This window comes from Tinamus guttatus, unplaced genomic scaffold, assembly GCF_059628265.1.
Source record: "Tinamus guttatus ecotype Peru unplaced genomic scaffold, ASM5962826v1 Tinamus_guttatus_pri_ptg000155l, whole genome shotgun sequence".
In the NCBI taxonomy this organism is placed as follows: domain Eukaryota; kingdom Metazoa; phylum Chordata; class Aves; order Tinamiformes; family Tinamidae; genus Tinamus; species Tinamus guttatus.
In genome coordinates, this window is record NW_028288689.1 from 4673736 (window position 1) to 4692658 (window position 18923).

Here is an 18923-nt window from a genome sequence, read left to right on the forward strand (position 1 = left end):
AAGGCATTTTTGTTCACTGTTTACCGTGTAATGGTTTCATGGGTTTACTGTTTTCAGTCCCTCTTAAAATAATACTAAGGTTTAAGAAGTGGCGTCCTAGGTCTTCTAGGAAGAATCCATAAGCGTGAAGACAGGATAGCACGATTGGAGCACGGGGAAGGGGATGAGCAGCGCGGGCCCGGCGCGCGCGGCCGAGCCTCGGCCTGGCCTCGGGGCCATGCGCTTCCTGCCGCCTGCCCTCCCCAGAGGGCCTGGCAATATGACTACAGGGAGCTGCAAGACACCTGTGCCTCGTGGGATTTGTTTAAGCACATAGCTGCAGTTCGCCCGGTTGGCTTGTGCGTTCCTTCTACCTCTGCAATTCCATCCTGCTCTCAGCAGCTCTCGTTTCCCTCTTTTTCACTTAAGTTTGAATCTTGCCTAATCAAAAAGTGCCAAGTGTCAAGAGGAGCTCTCCGCCTTTTTTCTTTTCATCCTCCTCTAACCATTCAGGTTGGCTGTGGCAGTTCCCAGGCCCTTTGTAGCCACCTCTCGCTTGAGGCAGTCGCTGTCTCCGCTCCTGGCACTGTCACCCTCATGGGCCGATGCTCCTTGTCCCTGCGGCTGCTTCCCGGCACCTGGGAGCACAGCTTAGGCCACACAATTGTTGTGGGATCACCCCTACAACACCACACGAAGCTTTATGAGCTTGCAGCAAGAGTGGATGAAAACCAGGTAAATGATTCTAAATATGAACCAGGGACTTATCTGTGTTTGCACAGAGAAGCGGTGCACACAGCTGTTGTCAGTCACCACAGAGATGCGCGGCACCAGCTCAGCAATGCTGTTGATCAGCATGTTGCTCATAAATCTAATAGACCTCACTGTAATACAGTGCTTTTTTCCTAAATTTAGGTGAATTTGTAGAATCGAGATACAAACTAAATCTGAAATCTCCCTATGGTTCATTGAAAGAGCTGAAATTTGCATTGCTTGAGTTACTGTCTACAGCATTATCTGAAGTATTTATAACTTGGCCCTGTGAATGTTGTTAAGATGGTAGCTTGCCATTTCTTTTTATGCAAAACCCACGTTACTATGACATATCTGGAGCAGTAGGAAAGGCTAAAAAGTCTATTTTGCCAGTGCAAGACTGAACCAGGTGAGCAAATAGGTACAAAAACATTGCCTTAAAAAAGCGGGGGGAGAGGTGATGACTCCATTTATCACAGTTAATGAACATAATGAATGAGATTTTGCAATAGGCTAAGTCTTATTTTCAGCCTGTGCTGGTGCTGTGCCAGGATATCAAAAGTCCTGCTTGTTATGCAGAATATATGAAAACGTGAGTAACTGTTGTTTAACACAGAATTATGGGATTAGGAGGATGCTAATGTATCGTACCACTTGAAGTTGTGAAGGTACTGCAGGAGCAAGGGGAAATATGGACAAGAAAAGGACAGCATTTAAGCAGGAAATTTTTTAGCAGTATTTCTGCAAGCTAGGAGAAAATGAAGGTGCATCACCCATTTTTGCAGTTCTGTTTCACCAGCGTATGGACCCATATGTTGTTTGAATAAGTTTCTCAAACACGAAGAGTGAAGGATGCTAGTGAGTGGCGAATTTCCTGTTTCAGCAGATGCTACAGGAGGACCTTTTATTTATTTATTTATTTTTAAACCTGTACAGGGCTGGTGTCTTAAAAGAACAGAAATGGGACATGTCACCTGTTCAGTATTTCAGCAGGGGAGTTGCACAAATAAGTTACTCTTGTGCTGTTTTTTTTGTTTGTTTGTTTTTTTCCTAATATGAGTTTAAAATGGATATCTTTGAAGATAGACTAGGAAAAAAAATAGTTTGGGGTTAATTCTTGTGAACTGTGTAGACTCGGTAATAGTGTGAACACAGTGAAGTGGCAGGACAAGAAAAGAAATAAAACCTATGGAAGACAAGTATGCCAAAAAGCATAAACATAACAAGTAGCAGAAAAGAACAGGGAGGAGGAGGAAGGGAGCTGAGGTATTTTACAAAATGTTTTTAGGCACCCAGATATCAGGTGAGTTATGAACCCTGGGCTTATGGAGCAGTCTTGCAAGAGCAGAATGGTGCTGTGCCTGTGTATGTGCTGTCTTACTCCATAAAAGACATTGAACCTGCTTGCTGCCCTTGTCCTCCATTTCTTATTCATTTTCCTACTCTTCTGAAATACTTTCAGGATCACTAACATCTTAGAGTCCCCTTGTCAGCAGCCTGCACCATCAAAAAAGCCCAGGTAGGATTCCCATTTTTGATCATACAGCTGGACAGTGCTTATGTTTGGCTCTTCTATGGTAGCAATACTGAGAAGCTCTCAGGAAGCTCAGGAATCTTCCCTGCATTTACAGTCCTGATGCCCCTTCAAGATACTCTCTGTGCTTTTGACTCAGGCTGCCTTTGCAGCAAGTTGCCTTTTTTTCAGCCGGTATTTTGCTGCCAAAATGTTCTTAAATCAGAGGACCAGCTGTTCTCCCCCAGGACCAAGCTTCCACTCAGTCTTCCATTTGCTTTTTAATTCTTATCACTGATGAATAATTTAAAAATCTTTCCTGATTTCAGGAATTGAGAGTTTTGTGGAATCTCAGTGAATAAAAGAGACAGCAGACAGCAGCACAAAGAATTCTTTCTTTCTCTGTCTCTCTTTTTTTTTCCCCTACAACTTGCTGTGTTTTCCTGTGCTTTTATCAAACTGTGCAAGTGAATTGAAGTAACAAACTATATCGAGGTGTCTGTTGGAATCCAATACACATGTGTAGCTTAGGGTTTACCCTGTGCTACTTGTTCATGATGCAGAAAATATACATGAAACAAGGTATTTCAAGCTGTAACGAGTACTGACCTGCATGCTCTGTAGATGGTAACTTTCGCTCCTACTTTTTTTTTTTTTTTTGCTCAATAATGTTTAAAAAAAAAAAAATAAAAATGTAATCATCTGCAAGGGGTAGTCCTTAGTTGTGTTAAATGTCACTTGAAAAAGCTATGATCGACTTCTGCTTTGTTTTTTAATTTTCTTTTGACAGCTCCCTGCAAGTTTCTACAGAAATATTATATTTATGTGTTATTATCCAATGTAGAAAGTTTTGCCAGTTTTTCTGTTAATGGAATACATGATTAAAGTAGTCTGCAGGCAAAAAATAGCTGTTTGAAATAATAATAAAGTTGAAAATGGGCTTGTTTTCTGTTAGCAATAGCTATAATTAGTTTTTGTGTTCTACTTGGTTATAACTGAAGAAAAGTATATGGTAGAGGAAGAAGTAGAAGAATAAGACCAGGATTTCTGTGTTCCAGTTTATGTGTCTGTAATTTTGATACCATCCTTGCTTGACAGACCTTTTAAGACTTCATAAGCATTTATGAAGTACTGAGGAGAACATAGGGCAGATATTTTAAAGAATATTATGTATTATCATTATTGTCATATAGTGCTTACTCCTTGATGGAGACAATATCCTTAAAACAGTGACTACATCTATTTTTGGCAAATAAGAATTGCACACAAGAATTTTATGATCCCTTCGCATACCAAGTTTTACTATTCATTCTAACATCTCCAGCGTCTTCACTTGATTATGAATGTTCCTTTCAAAAACAGTAATTTAAAATAACATCTTTGCTGCATTGGTATCCATCTGCCCATGTGAAGTGTCAAAACAATCCCTAATATTTGAAAATTATTTGCCAGCAGATCATTGTTATTTCTGATACAAGTGTCATTTGCCTGTACCCATATCTGTGTCAGTCTTCTCAAAGGTCCTTGAATCCTTGTTTTTGCAATGGCTTTCCTTGTTAGTGAAGTTGCCCGAGTTGATAAATGAGTGTAAATGAAAATCTTTCACACATATAGATAGCAAAGGAAACTGTTAAAAAAAAAAAAAACATGGATACCTTAATTTACAATACTGAACCAGATAGCTTTTAAAAAATCTTTAGTTTTATTGGCAAATAGACTGGCGAGTATCTAGTAGCAAGAACTTAGCTAAATACGGCTTATCTTTTAAAATTGTGTGTATTTGGTTCCTTCTTTGTAGGTAGGGATGCCTGCTAAATATCTCTCTGCCTGAAACTACGGATAGCTCTGACTCACTGGCAGTGGTTTGCTGCAAGTAACTGTAAATAGTAGGGGTGTTTGGGGAATGAAGGAAATGTTCTTGATTTTGGAATTTTGTAAGCTTGATTTCTCTGCGTCTGAATATTGCTTCCGAGATTAGGTTGATCAAGGGCTTTGCAGGAAAGCTCTATCATATCAGCCTAAGTGATGAACATGTCCCCCTGGCTCCTTGCTTGTGTGGCTCTGAATTTTTGTTCTTCTATGAAAAATAAAATCGCAGCCTCCAAACAAAGAAGGTCATGTGAAGAACATGCTCAGCTGATACGTTTGATGAAACGGTTCTCTTAGGAGCACCAGTCCTATAGCTAGAGGCAGCATCGTGGTGTTGGTGCTGCCGTTGACCCCGGAGCCAGCAGCCCTGCCAGGCCCTGCTCTGCGTTTCAGGTATTCTCCTTATTCCAGCACAGCTGGACAGCTGCAGCAGTAGGATGTCTGCCACTGGCACCGAACAATCTCTTCCGGTGTTAAATTCTCATATGTAAATATTGCCTTTTCTATGATGGTGAAATAATGCTCGTGCATGTGCTCTGTGGCAGCCCCAAGCTTGCAGTTGCCCTGTAGTTATAATATCAAGGGCAGAGGAGGAGGATGTGGGATGAGAAAGTGACAGAGTCCCTGCAGATGAGCAGCGACAGTGCTTTCATTTCACTGATCAGGCAGGTCTATTTTAAAACAAAAATTAAGGGGCAGGAGGGAGAAGGAGCCGTGTTCCCTAAGGCCTCTTCGGGCTCACAAAATGGCGCTGCGCTGAGGTGTACTACTTGTGTAAAAATTAACTGTCTGTGAGGTATTAGATAGCAGGGCACTTAGTTTTATTGAGCTGGCTCACCTGGTGCCCGGTGGTGGCCTGAGCTGGATTTCCTCTGTGTGGCTGTCCCCACGCGGGCGTCCCCGTTCCCTCGGGCAGCGCCTGTTGGCGTTCACTGCATCTTGGCTCGCGCTACATTTTGGAGCTGCCAAGGTCAAGGCTGTGGTTGCTTTTTGACCTTAATGTTGGTTTATTTGTTGCTGTGCTATAAACCATGTGAAAGCTTTGCTATGCCACTTTATGGGGTCTTTATTTCTATGCTTTAACCCCCCAGTACCCTAAAAAATCAGGCAGATTTTATAGGACTTGTTTTTGCCCCATGTTTTGTGACTTTATTTTTCTCTTGTAACTGATAACAAATTAAAAACACTGGCAGAGAGAGATCTGTGATGCAGGACGTGCAGCACACATTCCCTGAATCTTCTGTCTGAAGTATTCAGATTGGCATGAGTGCCAGCCATTCAACTTGTGCATGCCTGAAAATGCTGTCAAAACTTGTGAACAAAAGAAGAGCAGGCCCCGGCAAATGTTTTACAGCAGGAAGAGAGGTGATGGTATCTATGCTTATGAGCCAGATAACTCTGTTCTTTACAGCCTGCACTGAAAACATTTTCAGAATTTAATTTCAGCTTTGGCCTTGCACAAAATAATTGGGGGATTCAAACACAAGAAATGAATTAGCATAAAAACAAGATTCGCGTTAGTGGCTAGGAAACCTTCCCTCCATGCAGGACTCCACTAGAAACCACCTCCAAACCTGAATTCAGAGTGAGGCTCCAGGGTGCAAGTTGGCCACGGAGGTCACAGCTGCTTGCGATCCTGCATTGAATGCCTGGGTGCTTCCTTTTCTTCCCAACACTGAGCAGTGCCGTCTGACTTGGAAACGAGCTGAGGGTGATTCCTTGGTCCTGTGAAATGCTGATACTGGCCGTGCTGTAGACAATGTGGTTTACTTGAGGAAAATGCTAGTGGTAGCTGTACCTGAATATAGATCGAGCAGCTCTGCAGACTAGGGCCCTTGTAATGGGTAACTGGCATTTTCTATGATCTTACTTCGTTTATTTGATTTTTTTCAATGCATTGGTTTAATTATCTGTTTATGTTTGATACTTGTATTGTTTATATGCATAAGGAAATAGTTGCATCCTTATTCATTACAGAAAAATAATGTATTTAAAAATATATATTTGTTTCTTAATTCTTTTGTGGAGAGGATTGTTGAGGAGGTGTTTACATGTCTCTCTAGCATTTAATCGTGGCAAGGAGAATAATTCTGCACAAGATAGAATCTGCATTTCCTTTTCAAGGCAGCGTTGACAAAGAGCTTGGATGCAGGGAAGGAGATTGCTCTGCTTAGATTAGAGATGCTGCCGATGCTGTTTGAAGTTAAGCTCGGAGGTGGGAGATGAGCTGGTTCCCCCCAGACTTTGTGTCGCACAGGCTTCATGCGTGCGTAAAGTGAGCGGACAGAAGTGTTGGAAGGTCTCAGAGAATAATTGGAGGGTGTCCAAGCAGGTGTGGCTGTTAGTTTTTCTCTGTGCAATATTTGAACTGCAAAAATGACTGCGCAGTAGCATTTGGCTGCGTGTTGGCAAGAGCACGGAGCGATTACGGATGTAGCTGTTCCACTGAGGTTCCTGGCAAGTCCCCAGTCACCAAGCACCAGCATTAAAACAAGGCTCTGATAAGAGGACAAGGGGTTTACTTGTCTGAACTTTTGAGATGAACAGATTAGCACATAGTGCTTGCTGAGGTCACTAACTTAGACATGCGTGCTTGTAAAGAAGAGGTGCAAATGTTCAGATGGGAACCTATTTTATATCCCTGGCATTTTCAGTGGTGTTCAGATTCCTGCTTTTTGTTCATTTAAAATAGACTTATGAAAAAGCTTGTAGAATTTTGAGTACTGAGGTACTTCAAAATAATTCTTAGCAACTAGAATCAGTTTGTGCCTCCTTAGTTTTACAAAAATCCTGTTTGTTCTTATCGCTCTGTGGTTGGTTCCCTTTTACCAACAGCCTTTTTGGTTTTGTGGTTGCAAGGTTCGGAGCCTGCATACAGCTGGCACGGCTGTTTCTCTCTAAGTTGTGACTTGTCCTTATTTATCTTCCCAAAAGAGAAGCTGCATCAAAAGTGACTCGAGTAGTGAAAGCATCAAGCATGCGAATCCTCTGAGTGCTTCATAGCACGGGTGCATTTTATTCCTCACAACTGCCCAGTTAGTGAATCCAAACCCAGCATGTTTTGTTTCAGGCCAGGGTAGGGGCTTTAGGAGAGTAATTCCACTTAAGCTTCTGTGCATGTGGATATTGTCCAAACACATTTTCTTCCTGCTGTGGCTGACTCGGCACGTGCTGGGGGGTGGCATAGGACCTCCTGGATTGGGCATTTGATGTGCTAGGAGGGTCGCGTGGGGGCTTAAGCGTAAAGCTTGCTGGGCTAAGCTAGCTCTTTCAAGCTTATATATGAAACAGGAAATATTTTATAGATATCCAAGGCTAAGCTAGTAGCTAAGGTGAGCAGCAGATAGGAGGAATCTGGAATTTGGTCCGTGTTCATGAAAGGCTTCTCTTCATTTAAAAGTGTAGCCTCCCTGTTTGGGAGGTCCATTTTCAAGGAAGTTCTTTTGGTGCGGATTTAAAGCCACACGTACAGTTCACAGAAACTGTTTTTATTATCACTATGACTTTTCCATGTCTTGAGAGTCCCGGTAGCTCCTGAGGGCTCCTCCTGACCTCGCGGTGCTTGTCCAGGCCCGCAGAGACCCCCGTGCGGTGCCGTCCCCGCTCCCCCGAGGGGCTGGTCCCCGAGCCCAGGCCGCCCCGGCCCGCTCACAGGCACCGGCCCGGCTGGGTGCTCCCGGCCCCATGGGGCCCTGTGTTTTTGAAAAGCCATTGGCCTTAATTAACTTACAGTTAATTGAGCAGTTCAGCATTTTTTTTTCTGTATTTCAGTGTTTCATATGAAAACAGATCAGTCTTGCTGCAAACATTTTCCCCTTTGTGATGTTTTCTTTTATTGTTTGATTCATTAAATGCAAAATGTGCTTCAGAGCCTCTAAAAACATACATACATCATTATAATTGTAATTAGCTAATGTTACTTTTTCTAATTATTGTTCAGCAGAAGACTACAACTTAACATAATGACTGAAGCAAGCAGTTAATAATCCGCTTAGCATTTTTCTTTAATCTCTTTTTCTATTTCTATTAAAATTAAATTATCACAACATATAGAATTACACTTAAACGTATTTATCATTCTATATATTTTTTTATTTCCTTTAAGCAAAGTAGCTGTGCTAGAAGGGTATCTGTTCATTGTACCTCTCCTTTTCTCATGTGTTTTTTCACTTAAGGTGGTTGCACATTTTCTATTTTATTATCCAGGCAAACACATCAGTACTGCAGAGGGAGGAAAGTGTGAATCCTCCCTCCTTATCTCTCCAAAATATTGTTTATCATTTTTCTGCGAAAGAACTGAAAGAGTAGCCCTGTTTGCAAGGTTTGATGTGCGTTTGTGCCTTTCCTAAGTAGAAACATACCAGCTGAATCCTGGTTGTGCTGATGAACATGAAAGCACCATCCTTGTGTTGTGGCTATCTTTTCGTATTTGGAGCTTAATCTTCTTTTGCTGGCGCAAATGCAGCTCATCATTTGATGCTGACTGGCAAAATAGCAGTGAGGGAAGGCAGATGGAGATCTCTGGAGTTGTGTGCAGGCTGCAGGCTGTGTTCAGAGCGCCCATCCCGGGGCAGCGGGGCTGCTCCGCCTCGCCGGCGGCCGCAGTGAGACGCTCCGCGCATATGCGCAGCCCAGCCAGGTTGGGCTCCTGGGCTCGTAGCTCCCGAGAGGAACATGTCTCCAGAGCTGGTCTGTACAGGGTAACTATTTTTAAATCCAAATGTAACCTTTCTGAGCATCCTATCTACTCTAAATAACGGCTTTATTGTCTCTGACCCCACTCTACCATGGCTTAACAGCAGGCAGCAGGCTTGGCCTCCTGGTGAGAGCTGGCCTTTGGGTCCTTGTTGGTTTTTGTTTTTCACTAGATGGTCTACCAGAAGTGTGGAGACGAGTAATGTCATCAACACACGTTTGTGATTTATTTTTCTTTTCTGTTTTAGGCCCTCCAAATCACCACAGCCAGTCAACGCTGAGGCCACCTCTCCCTCCTCCTCACAACCATTCCCTGTCCCATCATCACTCATCCGCCAACTCGCTCAACAGGAATTCCCTCACCAACCGCAGGCCCCAGATCCACGCGCCGGCCCCGGCGCCCAACGACCTGGCCACCACCCCCGAGTCCGTGCAGCTCCAGGACAGCTGGGTGCTCAACAGCAACGTGCCGCTGGAGACCAGGTAGGTCGTGTGGTCAGCCACGGGTAGGAGGGTGTCCGTGTGGCTGTCTGAAGTACAGGGGGGCCTTTGAACCAAGTCAAACATTTTATGTGATAACTAAGTAGCCACTTAACTGTGTTGGGGAACAAGACTGAGAGGTGATAAGGTTTTCGGTGTTTGAAATGGACCTATATCTGACTATGCCAGTGCACTGAGGGTTATGTGTTCATGTGCACAAAAAGCGAATTGCCCAGGAGGCAGAAAAACACAAAAGCATTTGGCCAATAAGGAGAGTTTGAACTGGCTTAGTGTCAAGAATGCTTTTCTGCTTCCACAACATGGGGAGCTCTTGCGTTCAGATGTCTTGCAAGTCCCTGATTCGCTCTCTGTTGGAAGATGGACAGTTAGACCTCTCTCTGTTCACCTGTCCCATTTAAAAACTATTATTCATCTTGATGGTTCTTATGCATACACCTAGTGATATTAATATAAAATATTTTACTCACAGACTCCGGGGAACTTGCTTATAAGGTGTATTGACTGTGTGTTGCTGATAAAATATGCATTCTGCTGTTCCTGAAGTAATAAACAGCGACTCATTTGAAATGATGCGTTTTGGGAGATCTTGCAAAACAATAGCAGATTCAAGACTGACAGTACAGTAGTTTTAATTTATATTTCCTCCAGTATGCAAGCTCATTTTAATCTCTTCTGTACATGTTAACAGCTTGATGCCCGGAAGGGCAAACAGGTGCATATAACCTGAAAGGTGCAGCGCTTAGGCCTGCCAAATAAATGAGTGAATGAATTTCTGACAAACTGCAGTTCTGGATGTTCTGTTTTGCTGCCAGCTGGGATATGGAGTGCTCAGCGTATTTAACTAGTGCTTTAAATAGCAGAGCTGATCTCCCAGAAATTGCAATTAGCCCTTGTGATGCTGTTTACAGGAGCAAGCGTCCCCGCTCACGGGAGCGTGCCGTCATCTCGCCGTTCTGCCTGCGCCGTTGGGGAGCGCCAAGCCGTGCCACGCGCTCCTGAGAATATCAGTGAGCAGAAATGTGAATACCTCCAGGCTGCCCTCTCTCATTAATGGAGTGGAAAGTTATTTTATTCTAGAAAATGAAGTGTAAAGGAAAATGAAGGTGACAAAAGTGGACAGGGTAATAGAATGGTCTTGCTTGCCTGCATAGCTATAAACAGAATATAGATCAAGAGAAGCTGGGCTGCTTGTAGCACTGACTCTTACACTGGTTTTAATTGCTTGATTGCCACCGCCTCCGAGATGCTGTGTTTGAATTAGACTCTTCTGGGAAGTCAGGTTTGCTGTGCCACGTTGTGCACAGTGTGTCAGGCCTATCCTGAGGGGAGGCTGGAAGAAGGTGCAAGCCTGAAATTTCCAAAAAGAGAGCGGAAAGGAATTATGAATTTCAAAGGCTTACGAGCTAATTTGGGCCAAAAAATATTGGGGTGTGAAGCAGTGTTAATTGCTGCTTCTGTGGAGAGGATCTGCTGCTACTAGAGATTTAAGTTTTGGCACCCTTAATTTGGTATTTATTATTAAGAACTGCAAAATATGAAAATGTTGGGTCTGTTCAGTCTGGACCAGTTGTCACTGCATAGTTCGTTGCCCAAGATAAGAATGGATACTCTTGATTCCCATCTAAATTAAGTCTTTACTGATACTTGACAATCTGTTTTCATATGAAGCTGCTCTTGGATGCAGGAGTATCTGAAATATGTCAGTTCTGAGATTGTGCCATTTTACCAGTCCTTGGTAGAAAAGGAATTCCTTGCGATATTTGAAAATGAATCTTTATCATAGTATTAGCTTCCCCAGAAACAGAGCCCTCGTGCTTTTATTTTAAATTTCTGATTTTGTGCTTACTGAGGAAACTAGACAGTTCAATTACAAAGTAAGATCATCTTATTTTCTATTTTTTTGTGGTAAAATCTCAGGCAATACGTATGTGTTTTGATGGCAAAAGATTGCTTTGCATGAGCTCTGATTTTTGGATGCTGTGCAATATCAGCTGTTAGTTCAAGGTTTTCTGTAAGTTTTGCATAGTCAAGCATTAAGATATTAGCAAGCATCCTCTCACAGAGTTGTGTTCTAAGAAAAAACAAGTCCAAAGAAGCTTTGGGATTGAGTTTTCTTCTTTTTTTTTTTTTGAAATTACTCACCTCTTAAGACTTCATGACAAGTTATATTGGAAGAATATTAACTGAAATGATGATGATCATGTCTTGTTTTTCTGATATTCAGTTTTACTAAAATTGAGGCCTGCAGAATCATTCAAGACTTTGAGAATTGCCCTGTAATTCTTTCACCTTTTGTATAACTGGCATTTCCTCTAAATTCCTACGACAAGCTGCAGAAATGAATGAGGCCTTTTGGCTGACTTGATAGTTGAGCCTCTATTTTATAGCTCTGCCCTTGATGCAACGCACTGTCCCCTCTTGCGCTACCTCTTTGCGCAGCCCTGCGTGTTAGTTTGTTTCTTGCCATCAGTTTATTCATCTCACGAGCAGAGCTGCTCCGTAGGCAGAGTTGCTGCTGACAGCGCCAGCTTTTATTAGGAAAGGGAGTTTGGCAACTTTTGTTTTTCACTTTTCACTTACTTGCAGTAGATTCTTCTCCCATATCTGCATTTTGGTGTTTGCTGGTATTTGCATGTTGGCATTTGCTGGTAGGAATTGTTTTCCCCTCCTTCTTTCCTTCCCAGTTTTAGGCAGTTCAGGCTGAATCTCTAGACTGTGTAGGAGACAAGAGTCTCTTCCTGGCTGTTGTTCCAATATTGATTAGGGGGAGAGGGGAATAATCAGAATTTTAATTTCCTTTTGATGTGAAGTAAGTTTGTTTTTAATTGAAAAGAAAATAATTCAATGAAATGCTCATTTTTTAATAACTTCTTAGGCTAAAAATAAGTTAGTTTCAAGTCACTGTATGCAAAACTCACAGGTGTCCTGCCTTGTTGCTTCAACATAGTATCTGGAAGCACGAATGTGAAATGTCAGACCATACGCATTTACATGTATAAGTATATAAAAATAAATTAGGAAGTTAGCAATCACTATGATGGGAGTGTTTAAAAGACTGTGTTGGGGAGGAGTCCTGGGGTGAGCCCTGGACAGGCATCCTTTGGCTTATTCTGGTTCCAGCAAATACATCTCCTGCTTTTCCTGCAGGATTACTTTGGTTTCCCAGGCATGCATCTGTCCTGCCTGCTCTGCATCTTTGCTTGCAGATGTTGTTGCTTGCACATGTATTTTTTTAATATGCCTTTCTCAAGCAGCTGTAGCACCAGTCTCCATTTACCCCTTTGCAGTTCTGCTTTTTTATGTAATTACACTTGGCTGTATTGCAGTAGCTGGTTGCTATTAGCAGAGTTGCAATATTACCTAACGTGCAGTGGTGCTAGTTATGCTGTTTTAGTGTCCTTAGGTCTGATTCAAGGCAAACTACTATTGATTATATCAGTCTGCTGCTTCTTTCTGGGCACAACAAGCCTCTGGTTTAGCTGCCTAGTTGTTCTGTTTTCTTTGAAAACGAGTCTGTAATAGAAGGGCTGAATTATTCTGAGAGAGGTACAAACGCATCAGCGTAACATGCGGCGCTGCCCCTTCTGTGCTTCGTTTCTGCAGTACTTGGCTGCTTTACCTTTCAGCTCCGAGCTGCCGTTTAATGCTCTTTAGCTTTTATTGTCCTCCCGCAGTCTGTTTTGAAGCATCTCCTCCTCCTCCTTCCCAGGGCGCCGCTTTCTGCGCTTCCCGCTTCCGAGACGCTCCTTTATGGCTCCTTTAACCACGGCTTCTTGCGCGGGTGAATGACGGCCGAGCACGGAGCACGCGGCACGGCCGAGGCTCCGCTCCGGGCGCTGCCCGAGCCGGCGCTGCTGCGGGAGCCGCACGCAGGGCACCCTGCGGACGCCAGGCACAAGGGACTGACTCGGAAACGAGGATAACTCGGCACTTAAACTCAGGGATGCTCGTTTTTCTGGGTCGATGTTTGTCTGAGGTTGCCTCGTGGACTAATGCTGCTTCCTGTGCTCTGTGCTGGTACAAATTTAGCTGGGACCTTTGCAGTCAATAACACTGAATTTGGGGGGAGGGGGAACAAAATATCAAAGTAGCCTCATTCTTCATAAAAATATTCTTAAGCACGGTGTTATAAGATAACTTTTGTGTGCATGTTAGCGCTTTTCTGTTTATGGTTTCTTTGAACTTGCTCACAAAGATTTGTTATTAGGCTTGAGTGTAGCATATTACATGCTAGCATTTCTCTTGTGTTTTAGTGGAAAGGATGATGGTGACTTTTGCTAATTATAAAACTCAGATTTCCTTAGAAGTTCTTGTGGGCTGTAGTATAAGGGTAATGGCCCAAGATTTGGGCTTATTTCCAAAATGGAGCGATCTCTTCAGATCAGCTTTAACAAAATGTTGTTGTTCAAAATATTAGCTTGATCCTAGGGTTCAGTGCAGACTTTTTTGCACGTCTGATTCCAAGGGCTCAGGGGTGAGCCTGAGGAGAGGAATCTAGGCCGAACGGAGCTGCGAGGCTGATGGAGGAAGCAGCCCTGAGCTGCATGCTCCAGTTCTCAGCAGTGCGGTCCAGGGCCGCGCGGAGCAGCAAAATGTCCGTGTCGGCACTCGTGCAGCTGCAGCCTCAAGGCTGGGACGGGAGGAATATGGACCATAGCGCCTGTGCTGTCTGGAGCTGTCATGGCCAAAGAGCCAACAGAGTACATGAAGTCTTAGTACTTGGATTTTAGTGCAGATTTTAGCTTTTTGGATTTTAGCTTTTTGCGTTTTGGGGTTTTTTGTTTGTTTGTTTTGTTTTTGTTTTTTTGGTTTTTTTTTTCCAAGAGAAGCCACTTAAATACCTGACATTTTGCTAATACTAAATTCATTTATTCTGTATTGGTATGTCCAGCTGCTTTGGACCTGAGTAGGTAACGTTGGAGTTGCTGAATATGTGGAGACTCCAAATTTAAGCTGCTCTTTTCAATAATCTGTTCGAATAACGTCCCCGTATTTTGATATCTCGACACATGATGCAAAATGTTCTGGAATAGAATAGTTGGATCAAACTTTCCCTTTGTTAAGGCAGATTTCTAGGATATATTTGGCAGAGCAAACAGCACAATACTGCTTTAAACAGTGGAATAACTTCTCACTCTAATTTTGCTTTTTCTTACATGGTCTTCACTTACAACCTACTTAAACAGCAAAACTAGAGGCTATAGCTATCTATGCTATAGCAGCATGAGGGCTCAGCTCCTTCAAGATCAAGCTCCTTCATTCCCCTGTTTTCCTGAATAACACCTAAAGAGCAGTCCTGCATGTGAAGGTTATTTGAAGGGGCACGTAAGTGGGGTCCGCACAGGTAGATTCTCCATCTTTCTAAAACCAAAAGCATTTTAAAGAGTCAAGTAATGTACAGCCAGAAGCATCCCCAGGGACTTCTTGCAGATTTTGGTCATGTACTTGGAGGAATCCCAGAAACACTGTAGAAAGGTCATTTTTAGCAGACTACTGTATTGCTGTTTTCCTAACAGATGTAGGCTCTGAGAGGAATAGGGTGGAGAAAAACATTACAAAAGCAGGATAAGGTAGTGATGATTCTGAAATTCAGTCTAGATGTATTCCTGCTCATGTACACATATGCTTGTAGTTTTTCTAGATTGTTAATAATTGCATATTTTCATGATTTTGTTGATTTACATCAGGATTTTAAGTTTTGGGTTGTGAAGACTGAGTGGAAATGTGACTGCCTGGAAGAGTCATGGTGGCATTTATTAGTTAAAAAAAAAAAACAAAACTGATGTACCATGGGTTTGTATTTTTGTTAAATTTGTATGTAAACTGATTGCAAAATTTTTGATTGCAAAAATCAGGGAGGCTTGAGTTTATTATTATACAGTTTTATTACTTGTGGAATTTAAATTGCTTATTAATTTAGCCTCTTTGCTAGTGTTTCTTCTTTACTTTCACTTAAGCAAGTAGTTGAATTAAGGGAAAGTGAAAAGCTTACGTGTGCCTTTTATAATAAAGAAATATTCTGAAATTTACTTCATTAATTGATGCAGAGAGCTAAAAATTAAAGGACATTTTAAATATTGTTGTCATTACCATCATTAGAGGAATAACATATGTAGGCAAGAACGCATTTCCACTGCACGAGGCAATATCCTTGTCAGCACTGGGGTGCAGAAGGCACCGAGCCTTTCCACTGCAACAGGCGAAGGTTTTGTGGTCTGAGCTGCTCAACGGCTGCCTTAGCCCCTCTCCCGCTTAGCGTAAGGGCGGACACAGAGTAACTGGCGTGTTAGCTTGGCTTAAGTGCAGATTCACCTGACACAAACCCAGAGAAGCCGTTGACATCCCTTTGTGGGTCACATCGTCCAAGGATCTTTAGCTGGGCTCAGGAGGCCCTGGGGGGAGGGTGTGCGTAATGTAAAGTGTGAAGCAATTCCCTGTTGGTGACCCCTGCCAAAGCTCGCTGGGGTTTAGGCGGGTGGGCTGAGCGGCAGGGGGTTTGAGCGGATGGGCTCGGTGCATCCTTACTAGCGTGCCTGTGTTTGCCCTTTCAGATTTTGGGCCTTCCCATGTTGGTGTTGTCCCTGGGGAATTCTTGAGTGACTAGCGGTCCCCGGATCAACAATCCTTGCCCTTTCCAGGTTTTATTCCATCTTCCTCACAACTCTTCATGCCAACCTGGCAGCTCTGAGGGGCTGGGCCGCGGTTTTGCCAACCAGCCGAGGTGGTGGCGGCAGCTGAGGCGGAGGCTGGGGAGGGAGAGGGCTGCAACCCCCTGGCCAGCAGTGTGGGGATGAGCACATTGCAGGTTGTTCCGCACAAAGGGACACGCTTGGGACAGCACAGAGCTCGTGCAGCTGGGCACCGACACAGGCACCTGCTGGGCACCTGCCCTTTTCCTTGGGGACAGGCCCGCCTGGCGCGTCTGAGCGAAGGCTTCACAGTGCGTGTGGAAATGAGTCTGCCGAGTAGAGGCTGTTTTACATTTGTAGCAGCTCTCTTGGATAGTCTTGAAAGAACGAGGCGTGTTGTAGGGCAAGACCTGCTCTGGCGCAGCAGCAAACTCCGACTCCCTCTTCTGGCATCGCTCAGTGCCTTTGGTTATTAGGTTGTGTCTCTGGGAACCTGTCTTATACCCCAGGAAATGATAGCTCAGACTTTCTTTCTGTTTATTATGTGGACAAATAGACAAAGATATTCCTTTTGATAATTAATAATTGATTAATATATATTCATAGCTCCCAATGGATCACAAATATTTTTATAAAAATACTGATCAGTTAAGTTACATAAATGAACTCAATTGCACTAAAATCTTTATCTAAATCTAAAAGGTATTTCTTTAAAGAGGCTTGCCATAAAAAGTGGCTGCCACTGGAAAATTTGGCACAAGCATGGATTGTGATTAGCCAAGCTGTCTTCCTCCTCCAGTGCTTTTTTTTCCCCTATTGATCATTAATGCATTACCGTTATTGAGGACTTGTCATACTTAAAACACGATATTTGGAATTTTCTGTGATCAGCCTCCAAAAATACTATGCCCTGCTGCATGCCACGGCAGCCAAGAGAACAGTAAACTCTCACATCAAAAGGAGCCCTCAGATGGGTAAAGCTGGCTGCTCATCCTGCATGCTCTGCCAGAACCTGGCAGCAAAACATGCTATTAAATCCCATTTGGGGAAAGACTGAGAGACACTTAAGCAGGTAACCAAGTCTTGCATCAATCACCTGCTCAGAGTTCATTCTCTTATGCATAAAAGGCATAAGAATAGTTCAGAGTTCCCTTTAATCTTGTTTTCTTTTGTGTGAAAATTAGAAAACTGACATGAAATTTCACTCTCTGAATTTGGCAGCCACTTTCCATTTTCTATTGACATAAATGAATCGTAGCCACTGCTTTGGAGAAGGACTTGGAGGACAACAAAAGATATATTTTCACTGAGAAGCCAGCATGTTGTGCTCCATATTTCATTATATTTTCTTACTCTGTGAATAAATGTCTCCGAAAATTACAGACAAATATGACTTTACTACAGTTTAAGGATCATTTGTAAGAGTTAGCACCTATAAACTGAGCTGATAACTACTCTTAGGGTCTTTTTTCTGTTTAGTAATTACTATTAACATTTAAGTATTACAGCTCTCTATTTTTCATTTTTCATAAAAACTATGTTTAGGATAGGATGAGAAGGAAAGAAGCAGTTTCTTTTATAGAGTATTGTTTTTCCTTTCTATTACAATTTTACATCACAAAAATGATTTATTTTCCCCCTGCCCCGTCATCTGATCCTTACAGTGTGCTGCCAGGGCAATAGGGCCAGAAAGGAGAAAAAATATATATTTTCCCCGAGAATATGGGAATTAGTAAAGTCTCCTTCAGACCATGTTCCCCGAACACGAGAAGTCCTCTTTTCCTGTGGGGAAAAATAAATGCTATGGGGAACGTGGAATTAATGGCAAACAAAACCTACAAACTCGAGCTTCTTTGGTTCGCCATGGGTTGGCCACACCGTGGGCAGGTCTCCCTGTGCAAGCTCCGCTGCTGCAGGTGTCACCTTCCCCGGGGACGTGGGGCTGAAGCGCTGCCTGTCGCGGCGAGGCCGCTCACCGCAGCCTGCGCCTCCTCGGCAGGCCCTGCCGCCACCACGGAGGCTGCTGCCCTTGGCCGCCCGCGCTGCAGGGCACGGCCGAGAGCAGCAGAATGTTGGGTTTTTTTCTGGGAGCAGCGCGCAGAGTATTTCCATAGCTTTGGGGACATTTAGTCATTGCATGCACACAATCATACTCTGCTGTTTGCCAGTCAGTATAAGGATGTCTTCATGATGCACAAAATATTAGAGACTGGGACTAAGACTTAGTGACTTTGCCTCCTGTTCTTCAAATGTAAATTTAGTCCCAAACTGAACACCTAAATCTCAGATCAGTCTACATTCAAGTATTCGATCTCAATCCAAATCCAATTATAAGATGCAGAATGTGTTTTTCTTCATAGTGCTTGATAGGGGAATAGGTAATACATCAAGTGATCTATTTAATTCTAATATGGAATCTATTTGAAGTTAACTGCATGGATATAAATCAGATCATTTCTTTTAATAAGCAGTCACTGTGCGATATCTCCCAGTCTTATGGCTGTGAGACTGTAATTAATGTAGATAAATGCTCATCTGCTCTCTGTGCAGCTTGAGTCCACAGACGGTTGCTTGTGGCAGAGCACTGCAAATCCCATATAGAAACATAGCTATAGACCATTGGGTTTATGGAAAGGGTTGAGACAAGTCAATTTATTTCTATTTGAAGCTGAATCTGGACTTAAAAATCTGGACGTTCCAAGCATTTTGTCCATTATGTTCTTAGTTTTACTCATCTCCTACTATAATTTAGAGTATTTCTGCTCATCTGCTCTCCAGTTTCTGAACAGAATGCCAGGTTCCCAAAATGATTTGGTGGTGAGTGTTAAACATATCTTTAGTTATATAATTTTCCTATAACTTCTGATGACCTAATGACTGTACCTGACATGATGCAGCGTCTTCAGATGGCAGAAGTCTTCCAGCAGAGTCAGTAAACTTGCAGCTTTCGAAATAGGACTTGCATGTGTGACAAAATTCAGAGT

The 18923-nt window shown here is 43.0% G+C and overlaps 1 protein-coding gene across 2 annotated transcripts in view; it reads left to right on the forward strand.

Moving 5' to 3' along the window:
- TENM2 (teneurin transmembrane protein 2) overlaps positions 1-18923 on the forward strand; it is a 415827-nt gene that overhangs the window by 243365 nt on the left and 153539 nt on the right. For both annotated transcript variants that reach the window (XM_088522621.1, XM_088522622.1), the window contains exon 4: positions 9058-9292. In XM_088522621.1, coding sequence (XP_088378747.1) covers positions 9058-9292 — 235 coding nt within the window. The remainder of the gene's footprint in view (positions 1-9057; positions 9293-18923) is intronic.